We start from the raw sequence: 21,848 nt of genomic DNA on the forward strand, positions 1-21,848 counted from the left end.
CTCGTCCACATCATCCAGCCTTGAAGTAGTCAAAGTATAATTTGCTTTAGTGTGTTCGACCAATGTATACTACCTCACACTTACGGACATTGCATTCCATCTGCCACTTTCTAGCCCATTCCATATCTTATCAATATCCCTTTGCAGCTTCCTTTGGTCTTAAGAATTAACTATAACGCCTATTTTAGTTTTAGCTGCCGATTTGAACTCCACTCCCTTTATCCCTGTATCAAAATCATTGGTGTACACATTGAACAGAAGCTTTATCAGAACAGAACCCTGCAGGACACTACTACTTTCTACCAACCATTGAGAAACTGCGCTTACTCATTTTTTCTTATAACCAGTTTTTAATCCAATTTGCTACCCTCCCCCCTAATTGCATACCCCTTAATCTTCAAAAGTCTCCTGTGCAGTTTCAAAGGGTTTCTGATAGTCCATGTATACTGCATACATTGCATTTTCCCCATCTAGAACATTTGTCACCTCAAAGAACTCCATCAGGTTTGTCAAGCACGATCTCCTTTCTAGAATCTGTGTTCACTGTTGCTGCTAAGGTAAAGCTATGTTCTTTTAATCGTAGAATAGAATCATAGAATGATACAACACAGAAGGAGGCCATTCAGCTTATCGTGCCTGTGCCGGCTCTTTGAAAGCTATCCAGTTAGTCCCACTCCCCCACTCATTCCCCATAGCCCTGCAAATTTTTCCTCCAAGTATTTATCCAATTCTCTTTTTAAAAGTTATTGAATCTGCTTCAACCACCCTTTCAGGCAGTGTACTCCAGATCATCATAACTGGCTGCATAAAAAAAATTCTCCTCATCTTGTCTCTGGTTCTTTTATCAATTACCTTAAATCTATGTCCTCTGGTTACCGACCCTTCTGCCACTGGAAACAGTTTCTCCTTCACTCGTTCATGGTTTTGAACACCTCTCCTTAACCTTCTCTGCTCTAAGGAGCATAATGTGGAGATACCGGTGATGGACTGGGGTGGACAAATGTAAGGAATCTTACAACACCAGGTTATAATCCAACAAATTTATTTTAAAATCACAAGCTTTCGGAGATTATCCCCTTCGTCAGATGAATGAGTGAAAAGGTTCTCAAATCGCATATCTTATACTATGTTGGGACAGCATCACACCACTCAAAAGGTGTCGTTGTTATTCAAACAGGCCAGTCACGGAGAACAGCACGTCCCAGTACACTGGATATACATTGTGTCGATTACACAGGCAGGCAGAAAGAAACTCAAAATGGCAGAGAGAGAGAGAGAGAATATTAAAAAACATATAATTTTTTTCCCCCTTTTTGCTGGTGGGGTTACGTGTAGCGTGACATGAACCCAAGATCCCGGTTGAGGCCGTCCTCATGGGTGCGGAACTTGGCTATCAACTTCTGCTCGACGATTTTGCGTTGTCGTGTGTCTCGAAGGCCGCCTTGGAGAACGCTTACCCGAAGATCGGTGGCTGAATGTCCTTGACTGCTAAAGTGTTCCCCGACTGGGAGGGAACCCTCCTGTCTGGCGATTGTTGCGCGGTGTCCGTTCATCCGTTGTCGCAGTGTCTGCATGGTCTCGCCATGGAGCATAAACCCAGCTTCTCTAGTCTCCCCATGTAACGGAAGTCCCGCACCATTCTAGTAAATCTCCTCTGCATCCTTTCTAAGGCCTTGACATCTTTCCTAAAGTGGTGCCCAGAATTGGATACAATACTCCAGCTGAGGCCTAACTGGTGATTTGTAAAGGTTTAGCACGACTTCCTTGCTTTTGTACTCTTCGACTCTGTTTATAAAGCCCAGGATCCCATATGCTTTTTTAACAGCCTTCTCAACTTGTCCTGCCACCTTCAAAGATTTGTGTACGTGCACCCCCTGGTCTCTCTGTTCCTGCAACCCCTTTAAAATTGTACCATTCAGTTTATATTGCCTCTTCTCATTCTTCCTACCAAAATGCATCACTTCATACTTCTGTGTTAAATTGCATCTGCTATATGTCTGTCCATTTCACCAGTCTAGCTTTTATTTGCTATTAAGTAAACACAGGATGAGGTCAGCATTAATTGTTCTTCAGAATGTAGATTAAAACCCTGCTTGCCTTGTTTTTTCTTTGATGAGGTCATTCAGAGATTAAACATTCTGGCTCTGACAGTCAAGATGCTTTCAATTGTAGGGGATTTTGTACATTCCAAATGGTTGTCTTTGTTTCTTTTATAGTGCATTCACACTAAGTTTAGTATTGATGCAAAGTAGTTTTAGCTTCACATAGATGCAAAACTTGTCTAGTGTTAATTGGATTCAGAAGTGCTACTCCACTTCGCTTTTTAGGTCAGGCCCTAACTCTGGATTCAGGCCTCATTTATACAACTGCAATGTAGATGCAAAATCATTTTACACCAATGCCGCTGTTGTAATGCAAATGTGCACAAAGGGCATGGAAGTTTGTTGACTGACACGTGGAAATGTGACAGATGGCATGCCTGCCAAATGTACCATTGTTTTTAATAAAGATCTCACACTGTCCTCTGCTTTACATTACAAAATGTTTACCTAACATTTGCCAGGACAAGTAAAGTAGATTTCAAAACTTCAAAACAAGTTCTTGTCTATGACCGTCGACCTTGTTGGTTAAATGGTTTCTTTTTATTTCTCCTTTTATTAATTTTCTATTCATATTTTCATTATTCATCAAGCATTTTATCTAAAACCTTTCAGACACTGCTGGAGTTGATTTGCCATCTTATGAATGGAGTTCCTGGGAGCCCTAGCATGGCTTGCTGAAGTATGATTTTCTGCCTTCCAACCCCAATACGCAGGAGTGCAATTCTCAGCATTAACCAACAAGATTTCTGGGGTCTCCAACTCCTCGACCATAATCTCTGCTTTTCCATAACTGCACCCATCATGGTTCTTTGGTTCATTTCATATTGTACCCAACAGTCTCCTCACGTAGCAGTGTCAATACTACAGAAATAGATATGGGGAGGTGTTCAGAAACAAACGGGGGAGAAAGGTAAAACAGAAGAATAGGAAAGGAGAGAAAACACTGAAAGTGAATGGAGCAAGTGAAGGAGAAAGCCAGGAAAAGCAATATGGGTGGGAGACCTAGGTGCTGCAGCTCGGATCCAGGAGGAGAGAGAGAATCATGCTGCGGGGGAGGGAAAAATATGCTATCTTCGGAAGCTAGTTTGGGAAGGAGGAATAAGAGATTTTTTTCTGTGGGGCAGAGGAAGAGCAAAATACCTTTTTTGGGAATCTGTTACGGGAAAAGACCCTGTTGAAGAGGGAAGAGAAGAGACATTGAGGTTAGAGGAGAGAGTTGGAACACCCATTGAGTATAGGGAGGGAGAGAAATCCTGTTGTGGCAGGAGTTGAGAGGAACCTCTTTGGCTCTGCTGGAAGTGGGAGTTTTCAGGAATAATGGAGCTATGTCTTATGAAGCATCATGTCTTCTGACTCAATACTATAGGACTAGTTTGACCAATGACCAATACTATAGGACTAGTTTAAATATTTCTATTTTTTAAAAACAACATTAAACATTTAGAATTTTCTTTTAGGTCTTCCTGGAGAAAATCAGAAAAAGAAGGCATTGGTGAAAGATAAGGTGCTGGACTTTTCTTAAATTGTATTTTGTAGATGTGAAGAAGACAGAAAGACAATCATTTTAAAATTTCATTCTTCAGTGTGTGAATGGACAGTTATGGAAACATTTGTAAATATAATGCATCATATGACAAACATTAAACATTTTATTTTTTTAAAGAAATTATATTTTGCAACAGAAATTTTCTGACCAAAGAATGCAAAATAGAGAATTGTGGTTCTCAGTGATTTATTAAAATACTATGTTTTTGCTAATAGTACAGTTGTGCAATTTGGAATTTAAAATGCAGGTGTACATGTCAATAATCTGTAATGAGAATTAATTTTATATTTTGGAATCACAGATAATGAAAATTGACTTCTAGAGGGTTGATGAGTAGTGTGGTGCTTGCTGTATACATGGACTTTCAAAAGGCATTTGATAAAGTACCACATAATAGACTTATTAGCAAAATTAAAGCCCATGGGATTAAAGGGACAGTGGCAGCATGGATTCAAAATAGGCGAAGGGACAGAAAGCAGAGTTGTGGTGAATGTTTGTTTTTCAGACTGGAGGGAAGTGTATTCCCCAGGGGTCAGTATTAGGTCCACTGCTCTTATTGATCTATATTAATGATCTGGACTTGGGTATAGAAGGTATAATTTCAAAGTTTGCAGATGACATGAAACTCAGAAATGTAGTAAATGTGGAGGATAGTAACATACTTAAGGAGGCCAAACACAGAATGGTAAAATGAGAAGACACATGGCAGATGAAATTTAATGCAGAGAAGTGTGAAGTGATGCATTTTGGTAGGGAGAATGGGGAGAGACAATATAAACTAAGTGGTACAATTTTAAAGGGGGTGCAGGAACAGAGACACCTGGGGGTGCACATACACAAATCTTTGAAGGTGGCAGGACAAGTTGAGATGGCGTTTTTTTTTAAAAAGCATATGGGATCCTGGGCTTTATTAAAAGAGGCATTGAGTACAAAAGCAAGGAAGTTATGCTAAACCTTTATAAAACACTTGTTCGGCCTCAGCGGGAGTATTGTGTTCAATTCTGGGCACCACACTTTAGGAAGGATGTCAAGGCCTTAGAGAGGATGCAGAGGAGATTTACTAGAATGACACCAGGGATGAGGGACATCAATTATGTGGAGAGATTGGAATCATTGGGATTGTTCTCAGGACAGAGAAGGTTAAGAGGAGATTTGATAGAGGTGTTCAAAATCATGAATGGTTTTGACAGAGTAAATGAGGTAATGCATTTGGGGAGAGCAAACAAGGCGAGGGAATATACAATAAATGGGAGGATACTGAGAGGTGTAGAGGAAGTGAGGGACCTTGGAGTGCATGTCCACAGGTCCCTAAAGGTAGCAGGACAGGTGGATAAGGTGGTTAAGAAGGCATATGGAATGCTTTCCTTTATTAGCCGAGGCATAGAATATAAAAGCAGGGATGTTATGCTGGAACTGTATAAAACACTAGTTAGGCCACAACTTGAGTACTGCGCACAGTTCTGGTCACCACATTACAGGAAGGATGTAATTGCACTAGAGAGGGTGCAGAGGAGATTTACGAGGATGTTGCCAGGACTGGAGAATTTTAGCTATGATGACAGATTGGAACAGAGGAGGCTGAGGGGTGATTTGATTAAGGTATACAAAATTATGAGGGCCTAGATAGAGTGGATAGGAAGGAACTATTTCCCTTAGCGGAGGGGTCAATAACCAGGGGGCATAGATTTAAGGTGATTTGTGGAAGGATTAGAGCAGAAATGAGGAAAATCTTTTTCACCCAGAGGGTGGTGGGGGTCTGGAACTCACTGCCTGAGTGGGTAGTAGAGGCAGAAACCCTCAACTCACTTTTTAAAAAAAATACCTGGATGTGCACCTGAAGAGCCATGACCTGCAGGGCTACGGACCAAATGCAGGAAAGTGGGATTAGGCTGGGTGGCTCGTTTCTCAGCCAGGGCAGACACGATGGGCCAAATGGCCGCCTTCTGTGCCATAAATTTTCTATGATTCTATGAAATGAGGAGAAATTGTTTCCAGTGGCAGAAGGGTCAGTAACCAGAGGACACAGATTGGCAACCGGCAAAAGAGCCAGAGGCAACGTGAGGAAACATTTTTTTACGCAGCGAGTTGTTCTGATCTGGAAGTAGCTGCTTGAAAGGGTGGTGGAAGCAGTTTGAATAGTAACTTTCAAAAGGGAATTGGATAAATACTTGAAGGGGAAAAAAATTACAGGGCTATGAGGAAAGAGCAGTGGAATGGGACTAATTGGATAGCTTTTTCAAATAGGCCGAATGGCGCTCTCCTGACCTGTACCTACTATGAAATGGTAAATGAGAGTTTTGATATTTTCTGCTGGTTTCTGTATTTCAGATGGTTGACGTAGTGTTGCGATATATTGAGATGACTCTCTCAAGTTGTCCTGTAAATGCATCAATACAAGTCAAGGAGCAGCACTTCCAGGTTAATTTAGATCCTACTATCAAACTACCCGTATGCACCTCTGAAACCCATTATTTAAATCACACTTTAAGCTGCAAATAGAATCTGACTTAAAAACGTTATCTTTTCAGTGGATGTATTTTAGACGTCCTAATTTCAGTATTGGCATGCTTTAGACAAACTAAATTTATAACTGCAGTTAAGTGCTGTTGATTCCTCCAATTATTTCTGTATAAAATTGTCTAATGTGAAGACTTTGAAGTTGAAAATGCTGATTTTTAATTAAAATGAAATTATTCTACACAGAAAGCAATTCCTGTTTGTGTGACATGCTGTATTCTTATTGGGAAAATGTAAGTATGATTCAAATCAACTATTTTCAATAAGGAAATGAGAAACTGCACTGCATTTTTATGTGTATATGTGTTTGTGTGTATGTATATATAAAAATGTGTGTATGTACGTGTATATTATGTATATGTTTAAAAAAAATGGCTGACTTCAAGTCATTTGGATCACACTTTCAAGGATTGCTTTACCAATTTACAGTTTGTTTGCGACTAGGAACAAATATCTATGGTCAGAAGTAGCTCCAAAAATTTGTCAGTGCATAGTCAAACACATTTATATCCATGTTTGATGAAAGCAAACCTCGGATTGTACATAGGTTTTATCAATACCACGCTGAAAATTTAAAATTTTGAAGCATTGATTGGCTAGTGTTTAATGTAGATCAGCAATGACAGGTGATGAATGAGTAGGACATGGTGGGGATGGGATACAGCAGGAAAGTTTTGGTTGAGCTGAAATTTACAGAAGGTGGAGGATTGGAGGCCAACCAAGAATAGTTGAGTCTGAAGGTGCCAAAAGCATTTCATGCGACAGGTCGAGGCGGAGGCTGACAATGTTACGGAGGTGGAAGTAGATGGTGATGGAGGGGATATGGAGCCGAAGTTTAGCTCGGGGTCAAATAGTACCTTGAATTTTGAACAGTCTGGTTCAACGAGAGACGGTCGCCAGGGAGGGGGATGAAATCGGTGGCCAGGATACAGAGATTGAGGCAGGTGCCAAAGATGAAAGCTTCGGTCTTCGCAACGTTTAGTCAGTGGAAATTGCAGCTCATCCAACACTGAATGTAAGGGACAAGGCGTCATTACCCTTGAGTCAAGTTTCTGTCAAAGCCAGGATGCCAATGCAATGTGGTTATGGATGGCACGGGCCTTGTTTGTGAGTGAACAGATGTTCTGGAAGGAAATGCAGAGGGGGACAGTGATTGTTAATCTACTAGCAGAATCCAAGGGGGCAATAGTATGGGGTAAGCAGGATGGGAAGGAGTTTGGCCAAGTTAGACCCCAGCATGTGTGCTGGGCAGATAGGTCACGACAGAGGACAAGTTTGCTGACAATACAAAACTAAGTGGCAAAGTAAGCTGGAGGAGGACACAAGAGGCTGCAAAGGGATATAGACAGGTTAAGTGGGCGAGAAGGTGGCAGATGGAGTGTAATGTGGGGAAATGTGAGGTTATTCACTTTGGTAAGAAGAATAGAAAAACAGAATATTTTTTTGAAATTGTGAGAAACTATTAAATTTTGGTGTTCAAAGGGATTTGGATGTCCTTGTACACAAAAAAACAGAAAGGTAACATGCAAGTACAGCAAGCAATTAAAAAGGCAAATGGTATGTTGGCCTTGGTTGCAAGGAGTTGGAGTACAAGAGTAAGGAAGTCTTGCTGCAATTGTACAGGGCTTTGGTGAGACCTCACCTGGAGTACTGTGTACAGTTTTGGTCTCCTTACCTAAGGAAGGACATACTTGCCTTAGAGGCGGTGCAACAAAGGTTCACTAAATTGATTCCTGGGATGAGAGGGTTGTCCTATGAGGAGAGATTGAGTAGAATGGGCCTATACTGTCTGGAGTTTAGAAGAATGATAGGTGATCACATTGAAACGTACAAGATTCTGAGAGGGCTTGACAAGGTAGGTGCTGAGGTTATTTCCCCTAGCTGGAGAGTCTAAAAGTAGGGGGCATAGCCTCAAGGGGTTGGCCATTTAGGTCAGAGATGAGGAGAAATTTCTTCACTGAGGGTTGTGAATCTTTGGAATTCTCTACCCCAGAGGGCTGAGGATGCTCAATCCTTAAGTATATTCAAGGCTGAGATAGATAGATTTTTGGACTCTAGAGGTATCAAGGGATATGAGGATCGGGCAGGAAAGTGGAGTTGAGGTCAAAGATCAGCCATGATGGCTGATGGATGGCGGCGCAGGCTCGATGGGCCGTGTGGCCTACTCCTCCTATTTCTTATGTTCTTATGGATGTGACAGTTTGCATTACTGCTCTTAAGGAGACATAGAGGCATAGGCCTTAATGAACCCTTCAAGAGAAAGCCAAGAGAGGCACAGAGGGTAGCCCTAGGCTTATTCAAGGGAGATTCAAGCCTGGGAGGATGGTAGAGGAGAAGGATGGCAGAGGAGTAGTGATGGTTTGGGGTAGAGATTGGGGGGAGGGAGGGTAGAGTACAGGAGATGGGAGGAAATGAAAGGTAGTATGACTGGGTGACAGGAGGGATAAAAGGGAGATGGGGCTTGAGTCCTAGAGTAGCAGCCAAAATGCTTGAGTGGACACGAATGGAATTCAGCTTACATATACATGACCTAAATTAGGAGAGACCTCACTTGATCACAAACAGAGGACAGGGAGGAAATTATATGAAGGAGTCCCAAGTTTAAAAAATCTGAGGCCCTGTGGTGGGATGAAGTTGACTGATGTTTTATCAATTGCCTTCTGTACACATTATCCTTTTAGTTTTCCTCAGCTGAGGAGAAGGGGCCAGGTGGGCAATCTTGCATCCTTCTGCCAGTGAGAAAGAGGTGGTGTTAGCACTTCAGCTTTTCCCGTCACTTCCCAACATGGAAATAGCTAGCCTCTTCCACTGCTGAAAACTGCACTTGTTGATTGCTGAGCCTTATTTTCGATCAGTGCTGGTGCTCATGCAGCTATTTAGCAATTCCTTGTCTTTGACACAAGTGCATTCAATATCTGAACAAAATATGCTTTCAGTATATTTTAAATAATTTTTTCTTGAACTTTTTATATCAGCAGCTCATTATATCCATGTGTTTTTGCACATGTACAAGTTTTTGTTTTTTAAAAAAAAAACTTTGGATCTGACACATTGTTCATTACATTTCCAAATTAACCTGGTTTGTGTGCTCTTTGTTTAGAGATCTGTTGTGTGGGACCATTTATGACCAGCTCGCTCCCAATGCAGTTGCACTCGGTGTGTTTTTGGAATGTCTTGAACCGCACATCTTAAGTAACCAACTGACTGGTGTAACTCCGCAAATAATCAAAGATCTGGTTGTCCACTTTGAAGATAAAGGAATGTTGGATAGTATTGAAGCTCTAATAGTACACCTGGATGTTACAACTTTAGATATACACCAGGTATGTATCCAGGAGCAATACAACCAATATGTATTAATGGTGCTGCTTTGTTACTTGGGTATCTGCAGAAATTTTCTCAAGTTCTGAGCTAAGTTGATGCAATATACTTTCACATAGTCCATCCCCATTCATTTAGTAGATTTACTTCTGTCTGACAGTTCCCTAATGCCATACACCATTTCCTGACTCAAAGCTTCTGCTAAATAAACAATTGAACTAGCTGCTAGAACTTGAGTGGCTGTTTTTTCTTTCTCTGTGTATGGAGTTTCCAATGAATAATTTTCATCCTATTAACCAACTGGACCTCCAGAATCCATTTGTATTAATACAGTTCATTGGCTTTAATGTCATCTTTCATAAAGTTACTTCTTTTGTATATAGACATGATGGAGGTAATTACTCATAAAATAGCACTATGTTTTAACAAATTCAATGTCTGTGCTGTTGCAATGACTCCATATGTTGCTGTGTGTTGTTGATCCTCAGAGTGGAGGGACTTCGGTTCAATCTCCTACTCGGCTGAGTTCCAGATCTTGGATGCACTGTGTAGAGGCCAGGCATCGTCTAATGAGAGGGGAAATTTGGATGAGCAGCCTCCATTGGCACATTTTTGCCTGCCTCCTGGGGATGGTCAAAACAGCCTTGATGGTAGCCTGGGAACAAGCTGCCTGTCCCCATACTGTTGATTACTGGAGTTTTACGTACTGTGAGGAGATTCCTTTACAGCTCAGCTGGTTAAGGCAGAGATTAGAGAAGCTAAATAAATTAGGACGGTTGCAAGTTCTATCTACAGTTTATGCTGAATTAGCTAATTTCAACCATGGTGGGAGGGATGATGCACCCAGATTCAGTACTTCTGGGTTAGAGACCAGGATTCACTTTCCTTATAATCCTGGAAGGTAGCGTATGTGATTAGGCAAGGCGGATTAGGTTCTGAGTTTGATACCCCTGTTGTCAAATAGTCTGCCAGAGCTTTCTGTCGAGATTCGCACATGATGCATGCCCATTTGGATTTTGTACCAGAAGAAAGCCAGTGTCCATGGAACCTTAAACCTTCCCCCCGCCCCCCCCCCCACCCCAGTTGAGGAGCAGCACCAGGCGATTGACAGAAATAAAGGGGAAGACGACACAGCTCAGGGTGGGTGCAGTACATTTTATTTGTTTCTTTACACATTTTCCTTGTTCTGAGCATAGTAAAATATAATCGGTATAGAAAAAGAGGCCATCCCTTCTCTGCTAATGGACTGATGCACTTTATTTGTTTTAGAATTCAGTTTTCGACTTTCACTTGATTTTAAGCTATAGCAGTCATGGGTGATATCACATTGGGTCAAAACGCTATCACTTTTTTCTATCCTTTTGGTTGCAGGTAGTTTCTTTGTCACGAAACCATGGGCTGTATGATGTACTTATTCATGTTTACAATAAGGGGATGAGTGATTATATTACACCTATGGAGGTAAATATATTTTATATCAACTTTGGTCAATAAATAGCATCGTAATTTTCACAGGTAATAATTTTGTGACACACAATAAAATAATCAAAAAGTTAACTTGCCATGACATTTTGCATTTCTCCCCAATCTCATCTCTCTTTTTTCCGGCACGCGCCCTTCCCACCCCCCGAAGGACTGAGCTATGCTGCCATATGGTTCCATGAGTGTCGGCAGCCCTACTCTAACTGACTCAAGTGGCCTTCGTGTGTGGCCTGAACGGTGTGCTTTGTCACATCATATCAGAAAAATCCTCACTGTGTGTCACGGGCCACAAGAAACCGTGGGGGTTTCAAATTTAAATGAAATTCTCTCTAATCGAGTGGTGTGTGACCAATTGTATACTGAAAGCTTATTAAATATGAATAATTTTCCATATGACTGCTTCCCAAAGCATCAATTAATTAACCATTTATCTTGGAATCATAAATTTTACTGCATTTTATTTTTGTGACTTCATATTTTGCGAAAGAAAAAGATAGTCCTGGTCAGAACTATATTGGGTTGCTTTTTAATTTATATTTCAACAAAGCCCACAAAAGGAATTGGTTCTGTCTAATAGCTATTTAAAAAAAAAAAATTCTGTAAAGAAAATGTGTTAAAATATTTGGTATTTTAAGATGCCTGTCGTTTTTAAATCTTCGATACTGGGACAAATAAATTTTTTTATTCATTCATGGGACGTGGGCGTCGCTAGCAAGGCTAGTATTTCTTGCCCATCCCTAATTGCCCTTGAGAAGGTGGTGGTGAGCCGCCGCCTTGAACCGCTGCAGTCTATGTGGTGAAGGTACTCCCAAAGTGCTGTTAGGCAGGGAGTTCCAGGATTTTGACCCAGCGACGATGAAGGAACAGCGATATATTTCCAAGTCGGGATGGTGTGTGACTTGGAGGGGAACGTGCAGGAGGTGGTGTTCCCATGTGCCTGCTGCCCTTGTCCTTCTGGGTGGTAGAGGTCGCGGGTTAGGGAGGTGCTGTCGAAGAAGCCTTGGCAAGTTGTTGCAGTGCATCCTGTAGATGGTACACTTTGCAGCCATGGTGGTGGATGGGGTGCCAATCAAGCGGGCCGCTTTGTCCTGGATGATGTCGAGCTTCTTGAGTGGTGTTGGAGCTGCACTCATCCAGGCAAGTGGAGAGTATTCCATCACACTCCTGACTTGTGCCTCGTAGATGGTGGAAAGGCTTTGGGGAGTCAGGAGGTGAGTTACCTGCCACAGAATACCCAGCCTCTGACCTGCTCTTGTAGCCACAGTATTTATGCGGCTGGTCCAGTTAAGTTTCTGGTCAATGATGATCCCCAGGTGGCTGATGGTGGGGGATTTGGCAAAATTACTACATTTTAAAATACAGCATGTGAAGCTACATTCTCCAGTTTAAAAAATTAAGAGCATTTGGGATAACTGACTATTTCCACAATGTTATATAAAAACAAAAAATGCTGTAAATGCACAATGTCAGTTGATGTCATTTTGTAGAGATCCTTCAGGTTAATATTTTTGAATAAGGGTCTCGTCCAAACTTTAACATGTCTTTCAGATGCTGAATGATCTATTCATATCTAATGTTTTATGCTTTTATTTTAGATTTCCAACACTTATAGTTTCTTATTTTTATCTTAACATTCTCCGACCACGCCATCCTCCTTACCAATGCCTGTTGTCCAGCTCTGTGGGAAAGCCCTCGCATAGTTCTGGTCTTATCGATCAGGTTGTGGCTAGAAGATCTCTAGCAATGGCTTCTCTTCCCACTGTCACCTCTGGAATCACCCAAGAATCTATGCTTGGCCCCCTCCTCTTCCTCATCTGCATACTGGCTCCTGGTGATGATATCTGCAAACATGGGGGTCAGCTTCCACATCTAGCCAGCTCTGCACCTCTTCTACCACCTTGGGGCAACTAGGGTTGGGCAATAAAAGCAGCCTTGCTGTATTGCGCACGTCCCAAGATCAAATTTTTAAAATTGGCTATAAATGCATTTGTTACATAGGAATATTGAGCTGACATTACTATCAATATAAGAACAGAAAATGCTGGGAATACTCAGCAAGTCAGGCACCATCTGTGGAGAAAAAAACAGTTAACGTTTCAGGTTGATGGCCTTTTGTTAGAACTGGAACAAGTTGAAGATTGATATTACTATCAATATATTGCACTTTGTTTCTTATTGCAGGAAATGATTCAGGCAATTGACTTTGCCCTAAAATCTGGGAAACTGAACAGCAGTAAGTACTTGTTTTTTTTTCTCCCCCAAAACAGATAGAATAATCTAGGTTTACAGTGTTTTCCGCTTAAGATGTCTTCACCTCATAATTGGGCATTCATCATGAAACTAATTAATTTCATACTGAAGTATTTAACGTACATCAAAATCCTTTCTTTTGTTTGGTGCAGATGAACTGGTTTCCATTGGAAATAAAGTTCTAGTTTATATAAGGTAATTTCTTTTTCTCTTCAGTGGATATAATGCAAATTTCAGCGCACCACATTTCAGGTGGTTAGAAATTGATCGATACTCTGTTTTATTTCACAAGTAAATTGTGGCACAGCAAAGTATGGGAATTAAATACATGGAGAATGAATAACTCAACTAGCATATGCAATAACCCTTTCTGACGATATTTCAATATTTATACATTCCATACCACTGACAATATATACATTTTATAATTTTATCTTTGTACTAGATGTGGTAAAACATGTTATTCTGAGGGTCTGGTAACTTAGTTCTTCCTGTATATGTTCTCACAAGCTGTTGCTGTTTGTGCCATAGCTGCTGTTTATCTGGAAGAGTATACCCCTTTGGAGACATTCCAGCAGATCTGGTGCCTGTAGTGAAAAAGGAGGTAGGATTGTATACATTCACATTACAAGATTTTGCATTAAATTTACATTTATTATAGGAAGGGAAAAATACATGTAGTTCAGAAATATGAAGTTATCTTTCAAAAAACATGATATTACTTTTTTCCCTAGTAAAATATATGCTGAAATACACAATGGCCCGGAATTTACGCTGAGCGGCAAACAAACGGCACCCGCCACCCGTTAGATTTAAACTTACCCACAAACTATCCACAGGCTTCTGGGTGCCAACTTGCTGCAGTGGGGAGCTGCAGTGTCTTCTCCCGGGCACCTATGAGCTGTGTGAACGGGGAAAGGAACTGTGTCCCCTCAACCAATCAGATTAAAGTATCTTTGACAAGCCGTGCAGTGAGAACCAGGAAGTGCGAGCTCGAACAGTAAATTCAATGTAAAACCAGTTAGAGAAAGCAAAATAAAGAGTAAGAAATATTTAATTAAAAGACAGATAAAAAAGATAAAGAAAATGTTAAATGGTCAACAACAATTAAAATGGGAAGGAATGAGACCCCACATTTTTAGAAGTTAATTTTCAGTGCCAGAGGGATAGTTTGGCAGTCATTAAGACTCACCACACCATTAAAAGTTAGCTTAGACCTAAAAAAAAGTGAGCGTACCTTTTTCTGTGTAGATTAGTTCGTTTCCAGCTAGGCAGGAGAGCAACTTCACGCGAGTCCATTCATTCCAACGGGGATCCAGCCGACGAGCTGTCCTTCCTGCACAGCTTTCGGAAGAACAGGGCATCTGGTAGAGCAACTTCTAGATTTCCACGTGTGAGTGCTGTTAGCCTCACCGTTATTTAATGAGCAAATTCTGGGCCTATATATACACCTAGTATATTTTTGTAACTGCTATTGGGTTATATCATAACTGCTTTCCCAAAAAGAAAGTGTTTTTACTTTTCTGAAATATACCTGCTGCTTTCATGATAACTTCCCTTTTTTATGGCTTTATTAACCTACGTTGCTACTTTTAGTGATTTATATATCTGTACCCCTGCTCCTGTACCCTATTTAGACTCTTACTATCCAAGTCGTATGTGGCCTCCTTATTCTTCCTACCAAAATGCACCACCTCACACTTATCTATATTGAAATTCATCTGCCAATTTTTTTTTTCATTCATGGGATGTGGGTGTCACTGGCAAGGCCAACATTTATTGCCCATCCCTAATTGCCCTTGAGAAGGATGGTGTTGAGCTGCCTTCTTGAACTGCTGCAGTCTGTGTGGTGAAGGTTCTCCCACAGTGCTGTTAGGTAGGGAGCTCAAGGATTTTGACCCAGCGACGATGAAGGAACTGCAATGTATTTCCAAGTCAGGATGGTGTGTGACTTGGAGGGCAACGTGCAGGTGATGTTCCCATGTGTCTGCTGCCCTTGTCCTACTAGGTGGTAGAGGCCGTAGGTTTGGGAGGTGCTGTCGAAGAAGCCTTGGCGAGGTGCTGGATGGGGTGCCAATCAAGCGGGCTGCTTTGTCCTGGATGGTGTCGAGATTCTTGAGTGTTGGAGCTGCACTCATCCAGGCAAGTGGAGAGTATTCCATCACAGTCCTGACTTGTGCCTTGTAGATGGTGGAAAGGCTTTGGGGAGTCAGGAGGTGAGTCACTTGCCGCAGAATACCCAGCCTCTGACCTGCTCTTGTAGCCACAGTATTTGTGTGGCTGGTCTAGTTAAGTTTCTGTTCAATGGTGACCCCCAGGATGTTGATGGTGGGAGTTCAGCGATCGTAATACCGTTGAATGTCAAGGGGAGGTGGTTAAGACTCTCTTGTTGGAGATTGTCATTGCCTGGCACTTGTCTGGCGCGAATGTTACTTGCCACTTATGAGCCCAAGCCTGGATGTTGTCCAGGTCTTGCTGCATGTGGGCACAGACTGCTTCATTATGAGGGGTTGCGTATGGAACTGAACACTGTGCAATCATCAGCGACCATCCCCATTTCTCACCTTTATGGTGGAGGGAAGGTCATTGATGAAGCAGCTGAAAATGGTTGGGCCTAGGACACTGCCCTGAGGAATTCCTGCAGCAATGTCCAGAGGCTGAGATGATTGGCCTCCAAGAACCACTACCATCTTCCTTTGTTTGAGGTATGACTTCAGCCACTGGAGAGTTTTCCCCCTGATTCCCATTGACTTCAATTTTACTAGGGCTCCTTGGTGCCACACTCGATCAAATGCTGCCTTGATGTCAAGGGCAGTCACTCTCACCTTATTACACGCCCATTCTGCAAGTTTATTAATGTCCTCTTGCATTTTGACGCATTCTTCTTTTGTATTAAATACTCTTCCCAATTTGGTGTCATCTGCAAATTTTGACATTGTATTTGATTCCTGAATCCGAATCGTTAATGTAAATTGTGAACAACAGTGGTCCCTGTGGAACACCACTTCCCACCTTTTTGCCAGTCTGAGTAGCTACCCTTAAACCCTACTCTCTATTTTCTGTTTTATAGCCAGCTTGCTATCCATTCTGCTACCTGTCTTCTGACTCCACATGCTCTGACCTTAGTCATGAATCTACAATGACCTTATCGAAGGCCTTTTGAAAATCTAAATATATTACATCTACTACATTACCCTTGTCTACTCTCAGCTTCTTCTGGTATTGCATCTTTATTTAATGTCATAGATAATAGATCATTCTGCTCTTACTGTTGGCCAGGGGCTGCAGAAAGTAACCTGTGATTCCCCAGCTGCTGACACTCAGGCAAGAACAACTTTTGAACTGAAGTAACCTGAGTTCAGTCGCTGGCCTGAGCTGGCTGGAACTGGTTTGAATTAGCTAAGTTTTGTGAAAGACAAAGGAGATGTGATAAGACACAAGTCCTTATTTAGAAAAGGAGTAATGAGGTAATGCTACCCAAGTCCTTGGGACAGAGCCAATGAGGAGAAGACACAGGCTAAGGCGAGCAAGCCTAAACCAAAGGGAGAGAGACAGCACAGCTTGAAGAGATAAGATTTGGAATAAGAATGAAGGATCTGGGGCGTGGAGCCAGACTCTGGAGACCAACCATCGCGGAAGTGGAAGACCCTACATCAGGGACGTAGAGACGACGTCGAGAGAGAGAGAATGGAACGCCTCCCAGCGTCAGCTCTCCTTTTCGGTTATTATCCTTTTATATTCTGTGACCACTCTGGAGTGTCAGAGAAACCTAGTGGGTGTGCGTTTAGGTCCTAGTTTGGGTATAAAACTGTATAACCTGGTGCAAACTGCATGTCTATATCTAACCAGACGTATAAGCTATATGTAAATGATCTAACGGCGTGAATAAAGCGAATTGAGAGTTAAGAGAGAATTGACTCTTCTCCTGTACTAAGCCAATAACCGTAACCGGTGACCTCCGGTCAACATTATTACCATTACAAGAAAGAAATCTGCCAACTAATTACAGTTAGAATTGTATACAATGTTTACCCCGATCAGTTTGCACTCTCCTATTTCTGTCAAAGGTATTAAGATGTGATACCAAAACAAGACCTTCAATCTCAGCATAACTCCTCTCTGATGGAAAAAGCCTTTAAAGGATCGGCTTGCAATATATTAATTACACATAGTTTGAACAAATAAATTCAGAATTTTGAGACCATTATAAAGAAAAGCTCATTCGATGTTTTAATAGGCTTTTGTTGTGGTTCTGGGTCATGCAGACAAGGAAGCTCCCAAATTCAATTCTTGGTCTTTACTGAATTAGCTGACGTCAATCTGGTTGGCCGGTGGAGTACTGCAGTTGGCCTCGGTACCCTTTGGCTAGGTAGGGGGGAAATCGGCTACAGAAACCTGGCTGACGGGTGATGACACCTTCCCCCTTAATGAGTCCTTCTTGCCTGGATACTTGCTTTGCCCAAGCAGTGGCAGTGTGGCCCTTATCACCAAATCACACCTTGGTCTGTTCCCCTACACTTCTGGCACCTTCTCCTTTGAGCATCTCACCTTGTTCCACCCCCTCACCTTTCCTTTCAAATCCTCATTCTCTACTGCCCACCCAAGTATCACGCCAAGTTTCTTACCGAGATATCTTCATGGCTTTCCTCCCTCAGCCTCTACACAGAACGACTTCTCATCCTTGGTGATTTCAACCTCCATCTCAACTCATCATGCTCTCTCTCTTTTGATTTCACTGCGCTCCTATCCTCCCTTAACCTTTCCCTTCATATAAACTCCCCTACCCACCCCCTCGACCTTGCCATTTCACGTGGCCTCACTACTCCCATCATGTCAATCACGGATAAGGCCATTTCTGATCACTTCCTTGTATCCCTCTCCACCCACATCCCCCTTCCCCCTCCCAACTCCACTTCCGTTTTTGTCCACCCCTGGAAAAAAAACCTCTCTCAAATCACTTACAATTGCATTTTTCAAATTCCCAACTGTCTGGCCTTTGGCCCTCCATTCGCCACAACACTTGTGCAGCTATCAATCTGCTCAATCACACCCTCACCTCCACTTTTGATGTCCTTGTCCCCATTAAAACCATTACTCTCTCACCCTGGTCGTTCCCGTTGGTATGGCCCTCATCTCCGCTCCTTTAAGTCCAAGGGATGCAGACTTGAATCTGGAATGCAAAGATAATCCACGGCTTCTCTTCACTACAAACCGTCGTCTTAAACCTCTTTCCCCTGCTTCCTCCACCCTCACCTCCAACAAGTGAGAGGAGCTCATAGACTTCTTTGTCACTAAGATTGAGATCATCCGTTCAGCTGCCTCTACTGCTTCCCTCCCTTCCCCAGTGCACCAAGCCAAGCTTCCTCTAAGGTTCCCCCTGCCCAAGGCCTGAACTCACATCTTCCTCTAGTTTCTCTCCTATCTCCCCAGATGCCCTCTCCGAGCTCATTTTGACCATGAGACCCACCTCCTGCTCTCTCGGCCCTAAACTGCAGACCACCCACCTTCCTTTCCTGGTGCCCTCCATGTTAGCTGATATTCATGGTTTCCTCTCCTCAGGTACCATCCCCCTCCCCTTCAAATCTGCCATCATCACCCCCCTCAAAAAAAAAAAAACACCCTTGACCCCTCTGTCCTTGCAAACTACTGCCCCATCTCCAACCTCCCTTTCCTCTCAAGTCCTTGAACGTGTTGTCGCCTCCAAAACCTGTGCCCATCTTTCCCGCAACTCCAAGTTTGAATCCATCCAATCAGGCTTCCGCCCCTGCCACAGTACTGAAACGGCCCTTATCAAAGTCACAAATGACATCTTATGTGACTGTAACTGTAGTAAACTATCTCTCCTGATCCTTCCATCTTCACCCTTCATAAACTTGAGTTCATCCAAAATTCAGCTGCCCATATCCTCACTTGCACCAAGTCCCCTTCACCTGGCACTCGTGCTCACTGACCTATCCGGGAACACCTCGATTTTTAAAACTCTCATCCTTGTTTTCAAATCCCTCCGTGGCCTCGCTCCTCATCATCTCTATACCTCCTCCAGCACTACAACCCTCCCAGATCTCTGTGCTCCTCCAATTCTTGACTCTTGTGAATCCCCAATTTTAATCACTCCACCATAGGCGTGCCGTGCCTTCAGCTGCCTAGGTCCTAAGCTCTGGAATTCCCTCCCTAAACCTCTCCGCCTCTCTACCTCTCCTCCTTTTAAGACGTTCCTTAAAACCTACCTCTTTGACCAAGCTTTTGGTTAGCTGTCCTAATATCTTCTTATGTGGCTCGGTGTCAAATTTTGTTTGATAACATTCCTGTAAAGCACCTTGGGTCATTTTACAATGCTAAAGGTGCTATATAAATGCAAGTTGTTGTATGGAGGGGGAAAATCATTTTTTTTAAGGGTTTTCATTCCTGATCTTGCTCTTAAGAGCTGCTGGAAAGTGTGCATGTGTGGGAATTAGGTGACTGGGCTAAATTTGGCTCTGATATCTCCCATGATCGAACATCTACCAACACTTGAGTGCGATACCAATGGAATGCCTGCACCCAGCATTAGTAAAGAGAAGAGCGAAGGAAATATGGGAAGGGCATGAAAAAAATGGGAGAAATTCTCTTACTAAATCTTTTTTGGGAGAAATAGTCACTGAAATTAAATGAAATGGGTCTTGAACATTTTGGTTTGGACATTGTACAGGGCATTGGTGAGGCCACACTTGGAGTACTGTGTACAGTTCTGGTCACCCTATTATAGAAAGGATATTATTAAACTAGAAAGAGTGCAGAAAAGATTTACTAGGATGCTACCGGGACTTGATGGTTTGACTTACAGGGAGAGGTTAGACAGACTGGGACTTTATTCCCTGGAGAGTAGGAGGTTAAGGGGTGATCTTATAGAAGTCTATAAAATAATGAGGGGCATAGATAAGGTCGATAGTCAAAATCTTTTCCCAAAGGTAGGGGAGTCTATAACGAGGGGGCACAGATATAAGGTGAGAGGGGAGAGATACAAAAGGATCCAGAGGGGCAATTTTTTCACTCAAAGGGTGGTGAGTGTCTGGAACGAGCTGCCAGAGGCAGTAGTAGAGGCGGGTACAATTTTGTCTTTTAAAAAGCATTTGGACAGTTACATGGGGAAGATGGGTATCGAGGGATATGGGCCAAGTGCAGGCAATTGGGACTAGCTTAGTGGTATAAACTGGGCGACATGGACATGTTGGGCCGAAGGGCCTGTTTCCATGTTGTAACTTCTATGATTCTTCTGCTATACCGTCCAAACTGGGTGGTACAGTAGCATAAAATAAAGGAAAGTTAGGTAAGGAGGCCGAATGCTTCATTTTTTTTTCATTTCTCTCTCACTCTTTTACTGACTCTCTTTCTGTTGTTGTCTTTCACCCTCTCTTGTGCACTCTTTCTATATGGTGGCGCACAAAGGATGCCCAGTGCTGTTACGCAAGTCTTATTTCTCAATTCAACCTAAAGAGTTCCAAATTCCTTTCTGGAACAGAAGTGTTGGACAGAATTTGATTGCCCATTGGGAAAGGTCAAATCAGCTTTTCCTTCTTCGTATGCAGCACAACTAACCATGTTAAATCAGAATCCCAAATAAAGTTAATTAGACAACACTAGTGAAAGTGTGCACTTTTAACAGATTGGAACATTTTATAGTGCAACGTCACTTTTAATGCTCCTGTCAATCAACCATAATGTCAATTTTTTTTTGCATTTTAGGTTTTTGATAGTTTGACGAGGCCGCATTCAAAAAATGTAGAACCAGATGAAGAACCTTATCACAACATACGTACTCTTCTGAAGTGCAACACAAGAGAATTCCTAAATGTGCTAGTGCTGGTAGGATATTAGCACTGTTACCTGTATTTAAATACATTGTTAGACGTGGGACTTGACTGTAAATATTTTTACACTGGAACTGGTGCATACAAATATGTATGTTAAGGCTTGTCATCAATAAGGGCTTTTGTACTTAGGTATAAGTGCTAGCTATTTGAGGATGAGGGGGACAAGTTGGAAAGAGAGCTGAATCAAAAATGGTGGCAGATGCTTGGAATCCACTATAACTAATATTAGAATACATTCTGAAGGATGTACCTTTTTGTGGGAAAAAGTTTACTTGGTGGTAAACTTGAAGTTATTCAAAAATGGTCCCAATTGCAGCAAATGTCTTTCCTATGTTAGAGAGGAATAGCTGGAAGGGATTAACAGGTAAACAGTATTTTAGGTGGAAGATGGGTATGGTCACTAGAAAAATTGTTTCAAAGATTGGTTTAGAATTTTAGTCAAAATTCTCTAGATTTTTCTGCAGTGTAACTCAATGAATGGCTGGCTGAGTGCTCAGATTTTCAGAACAAAGAAAGCAGTTACATGGAGTTACATCAAGTCTACAGCACAGAAACAGGCTATTTGGCCCAACTGGTCTGCTGTTTATGCTCCACACGAGCTTCCTCCCACCCCTTTTCATCTAACCCTATCATAGGCCCTGCAATACTAGCACTTGCAAGACCTATACACAACATAGGAACTTTACTACTTTACAGACCATGGAGTCTACATTCTAATCCCGACTCCACTGTACACACTTGAAGCTGTCAGCTACATCTTTTGTTTGGAGGACTTCCTAG

At 42.2% G+C, this 21,848-nt stretch overlaps 1 protein-coding gene across 3 annotated transcripts in view; it reads left to right on the forward strand.

The window, feature by feature from the left end:
• Positions 1–21,848, forward strand: part of LOC137320195 (vacuolar protein sorting-associated protein 8 homolog) — a 168,534-nt gene that overhangs the window by 74,228 nt on the left and 72,458 nt on the right. For 2 of the 3 annotated variants that reach the window (XM_067981913.1, XM_067981915.1), the window contains 9 exons: positions 3,560–3,606; positions 5,977–6,066; positions 6,352–6,398; positions 9,266–9,488; positions 10,858–10,947; positions 13,150–13,201; positions 13,371–13,413; positions 13,750–13,822; positions 20,941–21,060. In XM_067981913.1, the coding sequence (XP_067838014.1) occupies positions 3,560–3,606; positions 5,977–6,066; positions 6,352–6,398; positions 9,266–9,488; positions 10,858–10,947; positions 13,150–13,201; positions 13,371–13,413; positions 13,750–13,822; positions 20,941–21,060 (785 nt within the window). The remainder of the gene's footprint in view (positions 1–3,559; positions 3,607–5,976; positions 6,067–6,351; positions 6,399–9,265; positions 9,489–10,857; positions 10,948–13,149; positions 13,202–13,370; positions 13,414–13,749; positions 13,823–20,940; positions 21,061–21,848) is intronic. The other variant, XM_067981914.1, reaches the window with a different exon arrangement.

Source organism: Heptranchias perlo, chromosome 3, assembly GCF_035084215.1.
Source record: "Heptranchias perlo isolate sHepPer1 chromosome 3, sHepPer1.hap1, whole genome shotgun sequence".
In the NCBI taxonomy this organism is placed as follows: Eukaryota; Metazoa; Chordata; class Chondrichthyes; order Hexanchiformes; family Hexanchidae; genus Heptranchias; species Heptranchias perlo.